Source organism: Leuciscus leuciscus (assembly GCF_965113295.1).
Source record: "Leuciscus leuciscus genome assembly, chromosome: 4".
Classification (NCBI taxonomy): Eukaryota; Metazoa; Chordata; class Actinopteri; order Cypriniformes; family Leuciscidae; genus Leuciscus; species Leuciscus leuciscus.
In genome coordinates, this window is record NC_138728.1 from 51,930,436 (window position 1) to 51,951,043 (window position 20,608).

The window sequence follows — 20,608 nt, forward strand, 5'->3', positions numbered from 1 at the left end:
GTATTACAAGACTTCTGAGCTTTTGTGACTTAAAACATTTTTTTTTTGTGCAAATCTAGGTCAATGAAATTACCATATATGGTTCCTCGCCAGTCTATGGTCATCTGTTTTCCCAAAAAATGCATATATTTAAAAATAAATAATAATAAAAAATAAAAAACATACATAAAATATAAATAAATACTTCTCAAAACTGAAGTTGATCCACTGATGTCACATGGACTGTATTTACTATGTTTCTGGACCTAAATCATGTTGCTGTCTATGGAGGGGCAGATACCTCTCTGATATCATCAAAAATATTTGTGTTCTGAAGATGAACGAAGGTCTTACGGGTTTGGAACGACATGAGGGTGAGTAATTAATGATAACATTTTCATTTTGGGATGAACCCTTTAAAAGTAAACCACATGAGATCAGGGGGTTATTACATATCTTATGAAGCAAAATGAAATGTTTGGGACAGTATCAACATTTCAGTGTAAACATAACATCACTGGACAAATAAAATAGCTGAGCTATGGTCAGCTGAGGAGAGGAAGACATCTTAGATAATTACTATGGATAATTTTGCCTGAATGCTGTGTTTGAAGGAAATATTTGTTATACTGAACAAATATATGAATGCCTAAGTGGTTTTACAAACATGGCTTACAAAAATGAATGTGTGTTCATTTTGAGACAAAACAATAGCACTGATCCATTTTAAAATGTCAGCGCAACCTGTTTTCAGTTCAGACAGCTGTAACGTTTATTTTAGTCTAGAACTAGTCTATCATAGTTTTTGTCCAACTCCATTGACTTGTATTGGATGAAAAACTACGATAAAACCCGTTGCGTTCAGTCTCGCGAAGAGGAGAAAAGCGGTTCTGGGTGGAGATATTAAAGACCGGGGGCAGCGGAGGGGGAGAGGTCCTGGGCCTGGCCTGAGTCTTCCCGCTGCTGAATCTGACATGAAGATGGAGCTCTGAGAACAGAGGCCTCAGCAGGACAACTCTCAAAAGTGAGAGGAAGCCCAGCCACGTTCAGTGCTAAGAACTACTTATCAAGATTTATGTATCTAAAAATGTGGAATGCTGTCAGCTCAAAGGAAGACTAAGAACCCGATACTGATATCAAAGCTGAGATCTGGGGAGTGGAGGCCACAGCAAGAATATTCTCTAAAGTCTGAGAAGGCCTAAGAACACTCCACCCTAAAGACATTTAGCCAAGGCTCAAAGAGAGCCTGGCAACTTCAGCACGACTCTCTATACAGAGCTCCATGAGTGGAGACACCATTCAGCAGAACGACTCTCTAAAGTGGGAGGAAGCCTAGCTACACTCCACATTACAGACCATCTAACCAGGGAGGCTAAGAAAATAAACATGTATTATTTGGAAATATTAAGGAGAATAAACTATATATTAATTCTTGCAGAATTCTTTAAACATAAAGCAAAATGTATCCAGACCCACCTCTTTTGAAAACTTTATAACTGGAGGTAAATATTACTTCCTTAATATTTATGAGAAATAAGAATGAAAGTTGAGATTATTTAAAATTGTGAATGACCTAATGTTTTCAAATATTTATTTGATAATTATGTGAATTAGCACAAAGAGGAAATATTATTAAGTTGTTGAAAGGGTTAGCTATATGCAGAATTAATATTACAATCAATTATTACAAGGTTACAATCAATTAACCTGTTTACCCAGCAAACCTTCAGTATTAATTGTCTATCAATTCTCAGAAAGGTTATTTTCGTGGCCACTGAAAAACAACGTTATTACTGTGTACAGTACTACTACAGCATGTAGCAAGATCAGGAATTGTTGTGACTTTGACAAAGTGACTTTGATTTGCAAACAGTATATCAGAATCAAATACTCACATGTATTGTTTTTAAGTTTTATTAACTAAATCACGAACACATAACTAGTCTAAACAAAGACATACACACTAATCACTCATACACACATGGGTAAAATTCAAAGTGAAAGAAACCGAGGAATAAAGCTATGGAAAGAGCCAATTTCACCATCATCAAGAACCATCAGTTTTCTAATTCACCTTGTTAAAAGGGGTGCAGTGTGAAAGTAGCCTTGATTTCAAACAGAAATACATTTTCTACTGCCGTACTCTTTAACAAAGAACACAAACAGGGTCTCACATTTACATGACTTTTCATATGTATTTGTGAGTATGATGTTTTTATTGCATTGATCACAATTGAATTGTCTTTCTTCAGAGTGAATGTGCAGATTATTCTTGAAATTCCTCCTTTTTCTCAACCTCGTCACACTGAAGAAATGCCATTTTCTTTCCAGAATGAGTTTGTAAATGATGTTTCAGGCTTATGTGATATGGGAAACTCATGTCACACTGAAGACACTTGTAAGGCTTCTCTCCAGTGTGAACTCTCATGTGAATATTAAGGTTTCCTTTAATTGTGAAACTCTTTTTACACTGAAGACACTTGTAAGGCTTCTCTCCAGTGTGAACTCTCATGTGCAGCTTAAGGTTTCCTTTAACTGTGAAGCTCCTTCCACATTGAGGGCAGGTGAAAGGCTTTTCTCCAGTGTGAACTCTTAAGTGATACTCAAGGTGTGCTCTGTATGTGAAACTCTTTCCACAGTCATGGCACATGAAAGGCTTCTCTCCGATATGAATCTTTATATGATTTTTAAGGTGATTCCTGTCTGTGAAACTCTTTTCACACTGAAAACACTTGTAAGGCTTCTCTCCAGTGTGAACTCTCATGTGAATATTAAGGTCTCCTTTAATCGTGAAGCTCTTTCCACACTGAGTACAATTGAAAGGCTTTTCTCCAGTGTGAATTCTCATGTGATCTTCAAGGTTTGCTCTGTTTGTGAAACTCTGTCCACATTGATGACACATATAAGGCTTCTCTCCGATGTGAATTTTTACATGATTCTCAAGGTGATTCATATCTGAGAAACTCCTTTCGCACTGATGACATATAAAACATTTCTCTCCTGAGTGAATCCTCATGTGATGATTAAGGTGTGCTCTACGTCTGAAACTCTTTCCACACTGATCACAAACAAACGGCTTCTCTCCAGTGTGAATTGTCATGTGAGTCTTGAAACTTTCTTTTAGTGTGAAGTTCTTCCCACACAGTTTGCAGGTGTAAGGCTTCTCTCCAGTGTGTACTTTCATGTGGGCATTAAGGTCTCTTTTCTGTTTAAAACTATGTCCACACTGAGAGCATATGAAAGGCTTCTCTCCGGTGTGAATTCGCATGTGAGTTTTAAGAGTTCCTTGTAGTGAGAAAGTCTTCCCACACAGAGTGCAGGTGTAAGGCTTCTTCCCAGTGTGATTTCTCATGTGGGCATTAAGGTCTCTTTTATGTTTAAAACTATTTCCACACTGAGAGCATATGAAAGGCTTCTCTCCAGTGTGAATTCGCATGTGAGTTTTAAGATTTCCTTGTAGTGAAAAACTCTTCCCACACTGTTTGCAGGCAAAAGGCTTCTCTCTAGTGTGAATTCTCATGTGGACTGTAAGAGATTTGTTCTGTGTAAAACTCTTTCCACACTGAGAGCATGTGAATGGTTTCTCTCTAGTGTGAACTATCATGTGAGTCTTAAGATTTCCTTTTAGTGAGAAACTCTTCCCACACAGTTTGCAGGTGAAAGGCTTCTCTCCAGTATGGATTTTCAAGTGGATTTTAAGGCTGTCTTTACGATTGAAATTCTTTCCACACTGTTGGCAGGTCAAAGGCTTCCCTCCAGAGTGAACACTTATCTGGAGATTTCTAGTTTCTGTTTTATGAGTCTGTGAGTTACTACAGGATTTGTCACTAGTCATGAAATCATGACATTTCTCTTCAATTTCATTCAGTTCTTGATTCTCTTCTTTCAGAGCCATCAGGTCTAGGGTAAAAACAAAAACGAGTTAACACTAGTTTAATGGCACAAAGTAACAGACATAAAAACATTTAGTACTACGACACATCCCAAGTACTACCCCCCTCATAAAAACCCACAGTAGAGCACTGCATTGCACACATTTGTGTTGGGATCCTGCAGGTTAGACGTTAGACCTGGTTACGCTGTTGTTGCTTGTGAAAACCAAATGGCGGTCGCATGGGTGGAAACGTGCAGATTAAGGGGCGATAATATTATAATAAGATCCACTTCTTACGTCGGAAGGGGAGCGAAATCTGATCGGCTTATTTTTTTACATGCTTGCAGAGAAAGGCTTACACAACTAAGTTACTGGGTTGTCACTTTTTAGGTTTTCAGGGTTGGTAGATGCACCAGGGACCCGATTATAGCACTTAAACACAGAAAAAGTCCGATTTTCATGATATGTCCCCTTTAACTGGAAAAGCTGTGGATTGGGAAACTGTCGTCTGGTCTAATCAGGGCCTATGTCTCACCTCCTTAAAAAATTCATTCAACGGTTATGAGAAGTTTTTGAACACCCTGAGGGAGGAAAGACTGTCAGGGATCAGGTCCTCTCTCTCATACAGGGGGAATACACCGCTTCAGAGTATGCACTAACATTTCGTACTCTTACTGCTCAGATGGTGTGGGTGGATGACTCCTTTTGCGGAAAGGTTTAAATGATGAGGTTCAATCTGAATTAGCCTGTCGCAATGTGGGGAGAACAGGATCAATTCATCGAGCTAGCAACCCGAATTGACAATCTCAGTTGCTCCAGAAGGCCAAATCGACTCTCTCATCCATTCAGTCAAGCAACTCCCCATAACGATGACCCTGAACTGATGCAGGTCGGAGGTACACACCTATCCACTGAAGAACGAGAACGCCACAGAGAGAACATCTGTGCCTGTACTGTGGTCAAGCGGGGTATCTGAGAGCAAACTGCCTGTCTTGACTACCACAGCAGAATAACTGGGAAGAATGAATGTACTCACCCTGGGAGGGTGAGTACACCCTCACCCACTCCCAGGGTGAGTACATTCATTCTTCCCAGTTATTCTACCTCATGTATGGAAGTACCAGTAAAGATAGATTACCAAGGCCCTTCTTGACTCTGGGGCAGCGGGCAGTTTTATTGATGAAGGCCTAGCCTGACAGTGCGAAATACCACTAGTCCCCTGTGAATCTCCCTTGACAGTGGCAGCGTTCAATGGACGCCCCCTGGGGACCAGTCATGTTCGAAGCACCACCACCGACATTATCCTGCAAGTTGGTATTCTTCATATTGAAACCACACGCCTCTTTACCATCCATTCCCTTCACAATCCGGTTGTCCTCGGTCTACCCTGGCTACAGAAACGCAACCCTCTGATTTCATGGCAGGAGAAACAAATCACCTGCTGGAGGCTCCACCTGTCAGTGCAATTGCCTAAATCCAGTCACTCCCATGTCAGTGAGAACCACCGCAACCATTACCCATTCCCTGATGACTTTGCTCACATATTACTGTTGATTTTGTCACTGATGTCCTGGTCTCCCAAGGTAACACTACTATAGTCACAATCATTGATTGTTTATCCATGACATGACGCTTAATACCTTTACCTAAGCTCCCGACAGCGTTTGAGACAGCTGAACATCTTTTTCACTATGTCGCTTTTATTGATTTACCAGAAAATATTGTCTCTGATCGAGGATCCCAGTTCATGTCCCAGGTTTCGACAACCTTCTTCCGTCAGCTCAATGTAAATGTAAGCCCCACTTCAGGGTACCGCCCACAGTCTAATGGCCAAACTGAATGTTTAAACCAAGAACTCACAAGTTTTCTGAGAATGTCCTGCCAACAGAATCAATCAGACTGGAGCCACTTCCTTCCCTAGGCTGAATATGCTCAAAACTGTCTTCAGAAAACCTTCCACGGACATGATTCCTTCCTCAGCTAACACATGACGTACCAGTAACGTGATTTATTAGTATTTAACTTTTATTTTTTCTTGACTAACTAATATACAATGTAATGATGTTGCATGCTCGTAGTTTCTTTTGCACTTTCTAAAGTGAAGCGATATACAGCGTGCGTCACCGCATTTGCGCGTGCAATTGAAGAGTGCGCGCTACAAGCGCAGTATAATGGCTGAGAGGACAGGAAAGTCAGTTTTTCTGAGGCGAGAGACTTTTTATTTCAGCGTGCACTTACGTCACTGGTAGTTCCTACTGTGCTGGGTTCTCTGAAGTAGTTGTGATTCGCCTCTCACAACGTAACATGCTCTAAACACACCTCTTAAGCACGTTGAATAATGTAAGTGGACTTATTTTTTTTATCCCGGCTTTGAACGATTACATAATCGCGATTAGAAATGTGATTAATTGTGCAACCCTACGTGTTTCTCCCACATTTTATGTTTCTCTGCTGAATCCTGTCGGTGGCCCGAGGGAAGAGGGGGAGGGCGATATCCAGAGCCCACTACCCATAATCGTGGATGACGAGGAGCCATACCAAGTGCGAGATCTTCTTGACTCCAGACGTCAGGGTTGATGACTGCATTATCTGGTTGACTGTGAGGGGTATGGCACGGAAGAGAGGTCCTGGGTCAATGCAGAGGACATCCACAAACACACACTTAACACAATTTCCATAGGACTCATCCATAGACATGCCCCTCGACCTCGTGGAAGATCCTGGCGTCGAATGCACCCTCGCGTCAGGAGACATCCTCTGGCTGGGGGTGGGTAGTGGGTATTGGTTGTGGGCGGGTGGATTCTGTCACGAGTGCCACCCCAGAAAATCTTTCCATTGGCCACCGGAGGTCACCCTTTCCTGAGTATTAAACCACAGACTACAATTCCCAGAATCCTTATATACCCTAACTAATCACGCTCGCACCTGTCAGTCATTTCACAAACTATTTAAGCCATTAGAACACTAGGTTCGGTGCAAAGTCTTGTATTGCCAGTGCCACAGCCTACATTTCTGAGCGTTTGTCTGTTTGATATATCTGTTTCTTGACCTTGTTTGGATTACGTTCTCTTTTCATTTGCTGCCTGCCTGTTGACTATTGCCTTATTGACTGGATTATTGTCTGTTTGCTGCCTGTCCTGACTACCTGTTATATATGATGTTATTTTTCTGCCACAATTCTACGCGTGCAAGATCATATTTTGAGCGCACAAAATGGCATTTCGCACACGTGTTAACTGAGTTCTGCAGAGAAATATTAGTCTTGCAAATCAGAAAGTACTTTGAGCGAACAAAAACTAATTTTGCATTTTAAATAAATTTGTGCGCAGACGTTCTCTTTTGCATGTTTCATCTGCTTGTTACCCTGATACCTGTCCTGAGAAAAAGTCTAAACCAAGAAAAGTCAAGAGGCTCCAAGCGCCGATAAGATTTGTATTTAATATCTGTACTTCAAATTTCTGACAGAAAGCATAACAGCATACCATAACTGCTACATTCAATTTGACCAAACACAGCCAAGCTTTTCAAATCTAAGTCGAAGCAGAGACGAACAGGTGAAGATACCACCTGCAGAAGTTGCAGGTAAGTTAGTTGCTGTTTGGATAAATAACTCTGAGCTCACTTTTGGACTAATGTTAGCTAACACGTGGAATACTGACGTTAACCGCTGTAACATGATGCGGACGCTGGTGTTTATATTCGTTCAAGATTGACAACCTTATTGCCTTTTTATTTGTAATATATATTTCTAATAACAGATGGGTACAAAGATTAACTTGTTAAAAGTAATGCTTATAATAGAGCATTCATCTGAAACTCTTGAGGCTGTGAAGAGTTGTGAATATATTACCCACCAGGTACATTGTACTCAGCATACTGTCATTCTAAAGAAGAAAACAAATCATGCGAAAGTGTTTTGTTTTGGCTATTTCTTTGTTTTTTCTAAATTAAGTTGTGACGTGTTGCATTTAATAAATCCAATAAAGAGACACGACACAGAAAGACTGAAGAAAGACTTTGAGAATGAAACCAACCTGTTTGTTCCTCAGTATCTTCATGTTTGACACTGAATGTTTCTTCAATCCTCACACCTTCACTCTCCTCTTTAATAAACGCCATCTTTGTTTGTTCCTCAGTATCTTCATGTTTGACACTGAATGTTTCTTCAATCCTCATGTCTTCACTCTCCTCTTTAATAAACGCCATCTTTGTTTGTGTCTCAGTATCTTCATGTTTGACACTGAATGTTTCTTCAATCCTCACGCCTTCACTCTCCTCTTTAATAAACGCCATCTTTGTTTGTGTCTCAGTATCTTCATGTTTGACTCTGAATGTTTCTTCAATCCTCACGCCTTCACTCTCCTCTTTAATAAATGCCATCTTTGTTTGTGTCTCAGTATCTTCATGTTTGACTCTGAATGTTTCTTCAATCTTCACGTCTTCACTCTCCTCTTTAATAAACGGCATCTTTATAATAGTGTGTCACGTGGATCTCAGTCGCTTCACCAGGAATTTTTCTGTGTGTTTGGACACTCTGTCCTGTTTAAGAGGAGAATAGTTAACAGAAAGAAAAACACATCCAGACTAAGACATTTCTACACTGACCAGTGAAATGTGACCACGACATATTAACTCGTGGGAACATGATAATATGCGAGATGTAAACAAGTTCAAATGTTGAGGGAACGATATATTTTTCTCATGGCCACGAGTTAAATGTGTAAACAACCTGTGTGACCATATAATACGGACTATAAACGGATAGGCCTATATTCAAATTTATTTTTAATTAAGGATGACAAAATAAGGGTGGAATTAAGAAATTATTAAATTAACCTAGATTATAGCCTTTTGTATTGCGTGCGATGTTGACCATGGCAGCATTAGAATGAAGTTTGTTATTATCAATAAATGATAAAAGAATATGTAACAGCATAAAATATTATAGGCCTACATGAATGCACTTATCCATCCCATCTCACAGCATTTTAAATCCATTCACGATCGTGTCTTAATTTATTATTATTATCAACTATTATTGTGCATATATTCAAATACACAGCCTAATATGGTAAATTCCCATAAAATGTGTGTGTGTGTGTGTGTGTGTGTGTGTGTGTGTATATGTGTGTGTATATATATATTTTAGGGCTGGGAATCGATAAAAAAAAAAAACTAATTAATTGCACAATTTGCTGTAATTAATTGCAATTAATTCCAAGCTTGTAATCATCAATATTTAACGACAGAGCAGACAGAGCAGAACACGGAGCGGAACATTGAGCAGAGAACGCAGCGCGCCGACACACACACACACACGGAACGGAAAAGACCCGCTCGTGAAGTTACTAAACAAGCTGCGCGAGAATGAACCCTGATCTCCGAACACGGATGGGCGGCATTTATTCGGCTTATATTTTCTGCCTTTTTTCTCTTTCGGCCAAAAACCGAAAATGCCATTCAGCAGCCGAAAATTCGGTGCATCCAGCTTCAAACCAACTGGTATGGTATTTGAATTTAGCTTTGCTATTTGTACACAGCATCTTTGTATTGTCAAACGCGCCATCAAGCAACTTTTTAAATGCAAACATTCCTCCTAAAACTCCATCCTTGTACTTCTCCATCATGACAGGGTGACTTGGTTTGGCACACTCGCAATAGCAGCCGCAACAGAAAGTCATTAAAACGAGGCAAAAAAAAGTGCTGCGTAATTTTTTTTTTTCGCGTTAAACATCTAAAATTAATCACAAAGATTAACGCGTTAATTCCCCCAGCCCTAATATATTTATATTAGAGATGAGTCGAACTATCTTCGAATAGTCGAACTGTGTGCGAAATTCAATCATAAAATAGCTTTTTCAAATATTGTTATATTTTCGCTCAATTCCAATGTGTTCTACATAATTGAGGCCGCGCCCACTGTCACAGATCGTGCAGCAGGGTATTTTCCTGTCGGGGACACAAGGTGTCGCTAACATGAATGAAACCCCCTACTGCGCAATCTAGGCTACCTGCGTTGTGTACATAGTGTAAACAAACAACAGAAGAAGAGCATTGTCGTGACCTTGTGACCGTTAACTCTGCAACCAACCATGCAACAACCAAGAAGCTCCGTGTGGGACTCGTTTAAAAAAATTAACAATGATAAAGTTGAGTGTAAATTATGCTAAGCAAAGCTGGCATACCACCACTCTACAACAACGATGCATGGTCACCTGAGATCAAAGCACCCAGGAGCAGCTTCATCCTCCTCAGGCAGCACCCAGCAGTCAATGGCTAGTTTCTTGGGTAGATGCAAGTTGGATGCTAGGCGCAGTGAGCAGATCACTATGCTAATTACTAAGATGATAGCTAAGGATATGCTCCCCGTCTAAATGAAATTCATTGAGCCGGAATATACCATTCCAACAAGAAAGACAATCACCACCAGAGTAGAAGAAATGCATGGTGAAAGCGCAACTGATCTGCGCGGCTGTTTAGCGAGTGCACGTACGGTGTCATTGACCACGGATTCGTGGACGGCACTGACAACTGAATCATATGTTACGATCACTTGCCATTACATGCTTAACTGGGAGATGCAGAGTGCCGTTCTGCAGACCAAAGCCATGCCAGTGAGACACACGGCTGAAAATCTGCCACTTGTTCTTTCTAATGCTAGAGACGAGTGGGGGCTAACTGGAAAGGTCACAGCCTGCGTGCATGACAACGCCAAAAACATGGTTTTGGCCAATGCTAACGATGAACTTGAATGGGACTCACAGCCCTGTTTCGCACACACACTTCAACTTGCAATAAACAATGGTTTCAAACTACCGAACATAAAACACATAATTGGAGCTGCTAATCGCCTAGTTTCAAAAGCAACAACTCCAGAATTTACCTCAACATAATTTGGTGCAATCCTGCAAGACGAGGTGGAATTCGGTATATGACATGTTTGAGCGCTTATTGGAGCAGCGATGGGCCGTGTGTTCTGCCTTATCAGACAGGAGTGTCACTACGCTATCAGATGCACACACCCTAGAATTGACAGATGATAGCTGGATTGTAATGGAGGAGGTCTTACCCGTGTTGCACTCGCTAAAATGTGCCACCACTGCTTTGTGTGGGGAATATGACGCGTCCATCCCCATGGTGTACTGGTGCTGCGTTCCAGTCCAAAATTGTCATGCCCTTCACTCGCTAACTTCCCTTCGTCTCGTTCACTCGGATGTACGTCATTGCGAGTGCCCACTACTGGCGGAAACTGCAATGGGCTGAACTGGAACGTCCTAAGCCCTTGATCACTTGGAATCAGCTGTGGAGTTGATTTATTATTTACATTTTTTTTTCCCTTTAATAATTTGTTTAATGCAGCATCCAAATGTTTATAGGTGTGTTTGGGTTGTTTTAAATTTAAAACATTATAATTAATATATCATAGAGTTGTCTGTGTGGTGGTCATTAGACGAGATATGTGGTGACGTCACAATCGTACGGCATTGTGGGACATATTAGGGCTGGGCGATAAAACGGTACCGGTATTTATCGACGGTACACCATTGTCGGTAACAATATAAAAATGTTTCGATATAGCGCTCAATATTTTCATTCAAATGCACGCGTGACCACCACAACGTCGCCCGACATCAAATGGCAAGCGGAACGAAACTGCGTTATTATTTTGTGCTCCACGGACCGTTTATCAGTTTGGACCATCAATGTCAGTGCAGCGCGAGCCGATCTAGATCAAGCGACACTGTTACTACACAGCGCTAAGAGATCCAGTAAAGAAAGCATTTGAATTCGCCACTTAAGTAATAACATCAGCGTGAGATCGAGTGAGAAACATTCAAATTTCTCAAACTGCGCTGACGTGGAAACCAAGAGAAACATTGTGCCATGAATGAACTAGTTATATTTAAGTCCATAGATCAGCAACATTCATTGTATATGGATTTAATGTACTGTAGTAACACTCACAGTAACTCATGTTTGGCAGGAATAGTAAAATGCTTTCAAGTACATCACACATCTTTTTCCAGCACTTCAAAACTCAAATATTATATTTAAATGTTATTTTTAATGTGATGACCAAAACACATTTGTTCATCCTTCAAATATATTACCCCCATTTATAAAAGTAAATGTTTCAAGATGTAGGGAAAACTCAGACTTATTTAAAAATAACTTTTCTTTTTAATACATTTTTTTTTTTAAATCAAGGAAATTTCTTTGGCATTTCTTTCTATTTGCTGTATCTCAAAATGTACCTAACCGTGACACCACTGTGTCGTAAGGAACCGTGAATTTTGTGAACCATTACACCCCTACTTATTACAGATGTTGATCTACCTCAAAGTTTGCCTTGATTCTTCTACATTTACACTTTGCACACATTTTATAACATTTTAAGTTCAAGAGTTTCTTTAAGACTTACTTTTTTATCTTAATATAAGACATAAAGAAGATATTTTTTTTACATTTTATTTTTGACTGCTAAAAAATATTTAGTTGTTTGCCTTAATGTGGATGAATAAAATAAAAAACAGTGGTTTAAATTCAAACTTTTCTACTATATCTAATTATATCGTGATAATTTTTTTTGCTATATCGCACAGCCCTAGGACATATAGCTGCCTGAAGTGTACATTTGAAGCAGACTCGCTCCCTCGGTCAAAATCGAGGGAACGAGGGTCTGTCCATATAAACTTCCCTCGTCCACTTCACGAAGTGGAACGCACTTCAAAATGGCGGTGGGGATTCCCCCGAGGGAAAGTTCTTAGGGAAGTTCGCAAGTGCGTGTCTAAAAGTAGACTGGAACGCAGCACCGGTGACAGTAACCTTAATGTCCAAGCATCTAAAAGAAATCCCAGGGGAGAACGCCAAAGTCAAGGGATTCAAAAGCACAGTGTGTCTCTCACTGGAAAGGAGACTTGGGCCTGCAGAAGTCAGCACCGCGCGAAAGGTTGCATCATTCCTAGACCCAAGGCACAAGCACCTGAGATTTGCAACAGATGATGTTGGAGGCGCTGGGCAGGCCGAAGTCAGAGACCTCCTATCCAGCATTGATGATGCTGGCGACACGGAAGGCGCAGAGGAATTGGGAGAAAGGCCTACTGAACCACCGGCGGCTAAAAACCACAAAATGACTCCCTCTCTGCTGCAGCGATTGCTGACTTGTTTGGCGAGGACAACAGAGCAGACAGCAACAGCCACAACCGAACTCTTGCAATACTGACAAGACATATGCCCACCAATGAACGCTAACCCCATGACATGGTGGAAGGCCAACGAGAGGACATATCCCCGCTGGGCAAAATTAGCAATCTCCTACTTGAGTGTCTCTACGACTTCTGTGCCATCCGAGCGGGTGTTCTCCACAGCTGGACTAAATGTTAATAGTCTCCTCCCAGAACATGTTGACATGCTCATTTTTTTTATTCAGAGACAGAGCGTTAGGCTGTGAATAGTTACATAGATTGAAACTAATTTGTTTAGAAATTTGTTTAAAAAGTAGGCAGTTAAAGTTTGTATAAGGCAGGTTCGCATAAAAATCATCATGACATGCATTTATTTTATTTTTTTATCTAACGAGCATCTGGTTTGGCGATGCAGAAACGGACTGTCGTGCTTATTTTATTTCTTCTTCCAATAAACCTACCATAGGCCTACTATGTAAAAAAAAAAAAAAAGAAAAAAAAAAAAAGACGAGAACATGTTACTTGTTCAATTAATAAACAGTTTGTTTGATGACAAATCGCTAAAGATGAAATTGGCCTCCCTTTCTGTCATTGGTCCGTGTACTTTTGCGTCCATTAGTTTTTCCTTTTTTAACCTGTAAATGAAAAACGAAAAATGAACGGTTGTTGTATTTATAAAACGCAAAGTTGAACACCAAAATTTTTATTTTGAAAAAAATAAATATTGACGTATTTTCAGATTTTTGTTTATTACTTTTTGCCCCTTTATCAAACATTTAAAATATTCACAAATTAATATGGAAAAAAAAAAAGATTTTACTGGTTTTCTGAGGCCAAATTAGAACCCGGAAATGATATTTTTCCCGCAGTGCTGAATGAGAAGAGCCATGTCTCAGGAACCATACAGAGAGGTGATTTATAGGTGATTTATAGGCTCATGATAATAAATGTGTCTGAAAAAATAACAAGGCATTTAATTGTTTATTAAGAAACTAGTGTTTTCTAAATCAGTGTCGGCTGCAAACATATCTCCATCTCCGCTGTAAAGCCCTTTAGAGAGAAATGCACGTTTCATACAGATTACATAATCAGACGGTATTCGTTTAAAAGTGGACATTTCAAGCTTTATAAATATTTATTTTTGTTTAAGTTCATTTTTGAGGCGTGCTCCAGTTCACAGAGATCATGAAAGCGCGTCTGATTGTTTTCTTGTTATTGTGAGTTTACACAAATATAAAAAGTAGTTGGGAATTATGTATTATTCTTTTCTGTATGACCAGAAATGATAAGAGTATTTTAAGTTGTTTCCACTGTTGATAGGAAAATGCAAAGTTCGCTCCACACTCCGCACAAACCCTTGGATATGCGTGAAAATCTTGTGTTTATTTGTTATAATCTTAGCCCTGTATTATTATTGTCGGATATATTTGACGGATTGCTTTGTTCCTTTTTTGGATAAAAGCGTCTTCTAAATATGTCTATATGTAATAATAATAATAATGATAATTATTATTTGTGTTTACTATAAATGAGTTCACTTAAGACAGTAGCCTTTTTTGGAAATGTGTTTGTGTTATATTTCTTTTTTATATGTGAAGTCTTTTTTTGCTTATTCCATTATACTGAGCTTTTTCCTCCCAAAAAATGGACTTTAAAGTAGCCTAAATGTCGCCAAAACTGAAGGCACGGTTTACAAAATCTGAGAGTGTGGATTAGGATATTGTGGGTACGGTTTATTAATCCGGGTGCGCGATCTGTTAAGCCGATCGAGGGAACGGTTTAAGAATTCGTGAGTACGGTTTATAAACTGAGGGGACAGATTTTCACAGGTGACTTCCCAGGCTCCATATTATCTAAATGTTCCGGGTCAACGCAACTAAAATGCAGAAATTACATTTCACATTTTTGTAAAATGAAAAAAAAAAAGTTGTATGTTGATTATTTCATTTTCAATTAAACAAGCATTGTATAAGGAAAATAAGTTTGTTTGTGAATATTTTTTTTTACCAGTCTAAAAACAAATAAAGAAGAAAGCATGTTTTTCGTTTTTCAATTACGAGTTAAAAAAGGAAAAACAAATGGATGCAAAATGTCGCCTACACAGACCATCATTGTGAGAATATGCGGGGGGGGGTTTCCGTTTTTTTCCCCTCTGATTTTCGAACGATATTCAACTTTTGCTCCTCAATTGTCGAATGGCATTTTTGGCAGAAATTCACATCCCTAATATATATATACACGGAAATTATGAAGAAAATAAGCCTACATATCAGTGAATGGATTAAAAAGACTTTGGGATTATATTATTTAGTTTTTTTGTAGCTTCGATATTCTTTTAACATTTAGCCCATTAATAATAATAGCATTATTGGAACTTCATTGGAGTGCTTATTTGTCCTCACTATAGGCTATTGGTGTAGTCTATAGAAATACAGCCATATAGCCACAACTTTACTGGCATGATCATGCATTTACAATACTGACAAAATATATTCTTTAAATAAAATAATATACAGAAAGTTTATTAGGTAAAGAGATACAGGGAATTAAGAGGAAAACAAAGTAAATACATACAATGAATAAATGTAACCAATAATAACAATATACAAATATATTAAATAATAAAAAATAAACGACCAGTGAATGGATTTAAAAGACTGTTGGATTGGATAGATACAAATTTTTTATAAGGCATATTCTTCTAACATTTATTGATAACAAACTTATCCACGACATATAATCACAATAAGTGACCACATTAAAACGAAGTGTTGCGAACATATCCAGAATGCATCTCGAGGTGATCGGTTCTGCACAGACTTTGCTAATCTCAAACGAGCCTATTAGTTCCCAGAGAGCAAACAGCTGATTCACAACATAGGGAGCGAAATGAGACGCATCTTTGTTATTATTCGCGTGTGGATGCGCTTTACTCACACAAACACTATGTTCATAACTGTTATAAGATGCATTACGATGTTAACTTAAAAACGAATTCATCTCACAGTTCTCTTTATTATTGTCTGAACGTGTTGTATTGATTAAAACACTTTAAATGATTAAAAAACACAAACCTTTCTTCAGCAGAATCACAGATGCAGGAGCGCGGCGCAGCCTTATGACGTCATATTCCCACACCAAAATAAAAGTCCCGTTCACTCGAAATAGAACTTCACATAGAGAAAACACATTAAAAAAAAAATTTATAAGATAAAGGATTGATTCAAATCATAAATCGCAGATTCCCAAAGCTATCAATAACAATGAGATTTTTTTTTTTTTTTAAAGCCGCAGGCTTATCTAAATATAATTATACCGATCATACTACTATTTAATTTATTAACTAAAACTGAATCCTTATCATGATGAATATATCCATCTTATTCCGTCTCAGTAATAGCACAATAATATGGAATAACAGATATATCTGTCTTTTATAAGAAACATCTGGTCTGTCTTTGATCTTATTGATTTCAGCAGTAATGCTATATGAGCAATGTTGTTTATAAGAAAACGGAATATAATTCACCGATTAAAGTCATACCTATACAGTTTCTATTGGCAATAATATGACAGTATATTTTTGTTATTTAGTTCAGTTGTAATTAGGCCTAATGATATTGAAAAAAACAGATAATCTTTTCTTTTCATGTCCAATCGTAAATATATTTGTCGAGGAGGTTTTTGTAGAGAAAAATCATGTATTATTTGCAAATATTAAGGAGAATACAAATAAAGATCATAAACTACATATTAATTCTTGCAGAATTCTTCATACATAAAGCCAAATTTATCAAGACCCAACCTCCTTTCGAAATTATGTGAACTGGAGGTCAATGTTATTTTCTTTAGATTTATGAAAAATAAGAATGAGGGAGTCACATGGCTTTGGGGAAGATGACTGGTTGATCGATTTGTTCCAACCACCCTTACACCAAAAGTTATAACACCCCTGTGAATTTAATTAAATCCAATCGAAACAATCTCTGGCGATTCTGACCTGATTGCCACGGCGGATACATTGGACATGTTAGTTGAGGAATAAATATTGACCGTGTCAGGATAATTTAAAAGCCATGTAACTTGTAAGCCTGACTTTTGTGGAAATACATTTGTTTAGTCAGTATCATGTTCCTTTCATATCCCGTATAGCATTGTTAGTCTTCGATGGGACAAGGTCATTGTTCTGTTATTTATTTTTCCCTCTGTTATTTTGTGTTCTGTGGGATTTGAGCATAATTTCCCTGGTTATGCCCAGAGATCGTTGGATTATGGGCCTGAGTCGTTTGGGGACAGGGCTCGTGCCAGAAGGAGAGGGGTGGTAACTCACTATTTGCTCCCTTTATGGTCGACTTTAATGAACATCTGCACTCCAAAATGTATGTGCAATATTGTACATCCCAATTAATTGCTGATTTGATGCAAATTTAGATAGGTTCATATTTTTTATGAGTGATCACAATTCATCTAAAGCCCTCGAACGGGCCTCTAGTGCAGCTTAGTTGATGTACGGAGAGAACTGAACTCTGGAGCCAGAGATTACACATTTTATTCAACAAGACGTAAATCATATTCTCGCCTAGATATGTTTGTAACAAACTTGAAACCATTTGTTTGTTTTGTTTATTAAAATTTCAACAATCAAAAACATGTCTAATCAATCAAATGTAATAATTTATTATGGATTAGATAAACAAATTTTTATAAATTTGATATTTCATAATGTATTAAACTGTATAAGAATAATAGAGTCCTATGAAATGTATCATATTCAGAAAACTTTTTTTTTTTAATGATTTAATAAAAATATATTATAAAAAACGGTCTCAATCAAATGAAAGCATAAAACTAACATTGTAATTAATGCTCTTTAAGCGTTGGATATGGTCATGTGTTCACGTCCTCATGTTGTGATACGGCCAGAGGTGTAAAGTCAAGGGGTCAGAAAGTAAAAGACCTGCCATATGTTTATGAACTCGGCCAGCTGATTTCACTAATTAGCTCTATCTCCTGGCTGAAAAACTGTGCTAATTAGCAAAATTCTGATCAAATGGAACAAAATACTGAGGAGGACTTGTACTTTCTGGACCTGGACTTTCCACCTCTGGATACGGCAGACGAAGAAAGGAACTATTCCAAGTTTTGTAATGGCGTGAGTAAATGAAGACATCTCTTTCTCATCTCTTTATCTCTTTCATCTGTGAAACACAATACATTGTGTAGTTGTTTGGAATTATTCAGTGAGGCTTCCTTAATGCACAGACCATTAAATATACTTATTACTTCTTTCTCCCTATATATGAACACACACACACACACACACACACACACACACAATCAAAATGTCAAGATGCATTTTATTTAAAATTTTCCCCCACTGAAAATGTTATAGTCTAGCAATAGTAGGTAAATATGCACAAAATTGTCCCTTTTTCAAAACTCATTGACACAGATGAAAACATTCTGAACCGTACTGTAAACAGTTCAGAGATGAGAACCAAAAAAAAATGTCATTACTATTTCAAAATCAACATGTAGCCAAAATTACAACACCAATCTAAATGTCTTGTAAAAAGGCTTTTCACTGGCTTATCTAAATTATATATATACAACACTTAAACTAAAAGTATAAACTATTTACAAAATATACGTAAGCTCAAGTTGAACAAACAGAGCTGATGGTGAACAATATAGCAGTTTTTATTCTGTATCCTCATGGATAATGGGTAAATGCTGGCATGATAAGATTTACCTCTCTCTCAAACAGCAAATCATGAATTGTGAAGCTCTGTCTCTGTCTCACTTCATCAACGTGCTGAAGATCGTCCTTGAACTTGTCACTACATCTGCCCCCATAAGAAGAGGTCATGAAAATAATAAGTCCATATGGGGAGTATTGTTTGAATAATGGTGACTATACAGCTCCCCTCTGGAGTCAAGATTGTGTGCTTTTTGCAGAGTTGTCTCAAGGCAGGTGGTGTTTGGGGAGTTTTCCTTAAAGCAAGAGCCAGTGCGGATTATTTCCCATGGCAGACATGGAATGTTGACTCTCATGTGCTCCTCCATTGTATCAATCCAGTGGGAGAGAATTCGGCTCACCACACCCTGGGACGCATCAAAGCGTTCAGAGAACTGTTGTCTTGTGTAACATTATCTTGTCCCCTGAGGCATAAGTGTGGTCTGTCTCCCACCCAGTGCAGGCATCACTGTACTCTATCACTGTATCACTGTAAATGGCATAGCAGATGTGGGCCAGATCTGGGCGACACTAAGTTGCTGTCTTGGAATGGTCTGTGCAGTCTCATGGTCACCTTACCCATCATCTGCAAAACACAACACCAGAGTAAGTCGGGTGCTCAGTAAAAACTGCTAAGTCCTCTACCCTTTATTTACAAAGAGTATAACAAAAAAGTAGCAAAAGTATTTTGTACATGGTACCATGGTGTTCCGAGTTGCAGTACAGTGGTATTTTCATTCAATACCATCACAGTACCTGCAGCACTTTTTTGTAACACTGTTTTCCACTGTTAGCAACAACTACAGCTAAGCACATTTTATTCATGGCCAATAGAAGTGTCATCCAAAAATGCTGAAATAGTTACTATTTTTTGCTGTTTGAGGACATATTGCAACAAGATGCTGTACCTGTTTGTTTGTGACGAGATGTGACTTCACTGGAGAATCGTAGCCCAACCACTTCTCGGGGAAGGGATGATCTTCTGTGGGCAGGGCCGGCGCGTGCACTTCTGCCGCTCTAGGCGAAAAACATTTGTGCCGCCCCTAGGGCTGGTCCGAATACCATTTTTTGAGCTTCGAAGCTGCGGTAAATGAACATCGAATATTCAAAGCTTCGAGAGGGTGCTGAACATATTCTTCTCTCTAATAAAGGCAGGAATCTCTATGTGTCTATATGTCCGTTTGCATTTTGATTATTTCGAGAACCGTTCATCCAATCGACCTCACAAGGGAGTGCAGTGTAGCATTTGGTGGTGCAATATAGATGGACACGCGAGACACGACACGTTCAGAATTAATAAACTTTTAGTAAACTACAGAACACCGCGAGCGGGAAGCGGCGCACCTCAAGCGGGCAGGGCTTATATACTTGATGCACACGCTGCACTAGCAATATAAAACGCACACACACATGTCTGTTAAATTAAGCAATACTTTAAGGTAGTCTATATTTTTCTGACTAACAAATTACTGACACAGTAAAGGGTAGATTTAAATTAAGAAAAACAAAATTTCAATAAAGAAAAACTAAATTTAAATAAAGAAAAAAACTAAATGTAAAATTTAAATAAAGAAAAAACGAAATTTAAATAAAGAAAAAAAACATTTAAATAAAGAAAAAACAAAATTTAAAATTTAAATAAAGAAAAAACGAAATTTAAATAAAGAAAAACGAAATTTACATAAAGAAAAACGAAATTAAGTTAAATTAAAATCGAGATTAATTTAGATTGATAATTAAAAAGGCTAATAGCCTATATTTTGTTTCTATTGTTATAGCCTATTTTCCACAATGTCAAAGCAACGCAGCTTAACCCAAAACACAAGCTCAGGC

At 38.4% G+C, this 20,608-nt stretch overlaps 2 protein-coding genes and 1 long non-coding RNA gene across 3 annotated transcripts in view; 1 reads left to right on the top strand and 2 right to left on the bottom strand.

Moving 5' to 3' along the window:
• LOC309497026 (uncharacterized protein) overlaps positions 1–11,676 on the bottom strand; it is a 42,432-nt gene extending 30,756 nt beyond the window's left edge. Inside the window, exon 1 of the mRNA XM_082167284.1 lies at positions 10,923–11,676. The gene's annotated coding sequence lies outside the window, so the exon portion shown is untranslated. The remainder of the gene's footprint in view (positions 1–10,922) is intronic.
• The window catches only part of LOC309497075, a 77,508-nt gene that overhangs the window by 25,736 nt on the left and 31,164 nt on the right, over positions 1–20,608 (top strand). The gene's annotated exons all lie outside the window — the stretch shown is intronic.
• Positions 1,880–16,165, bottom strand: LOC309496990 (uncharacterized protein). The gene is made up of 3 exons (XM_082167221.1): positions 16,113–16,165; positions 7,888–8,392; positions 1,880–3,879 (listed from the first exon to the last, which is right to left on the bottom strand). Exons 2-3 carry the CDS (start codon positions 8,318–8,320, stop codon positions 2,246–2,248), a joined length of 2,067 nt encoding a protein of 688 aa, XP_082023347.1. The 5' UTR covers positions 8,321–8,392; positions 16,113–16,165; the 3' UTR covers positions 1,880–2,245.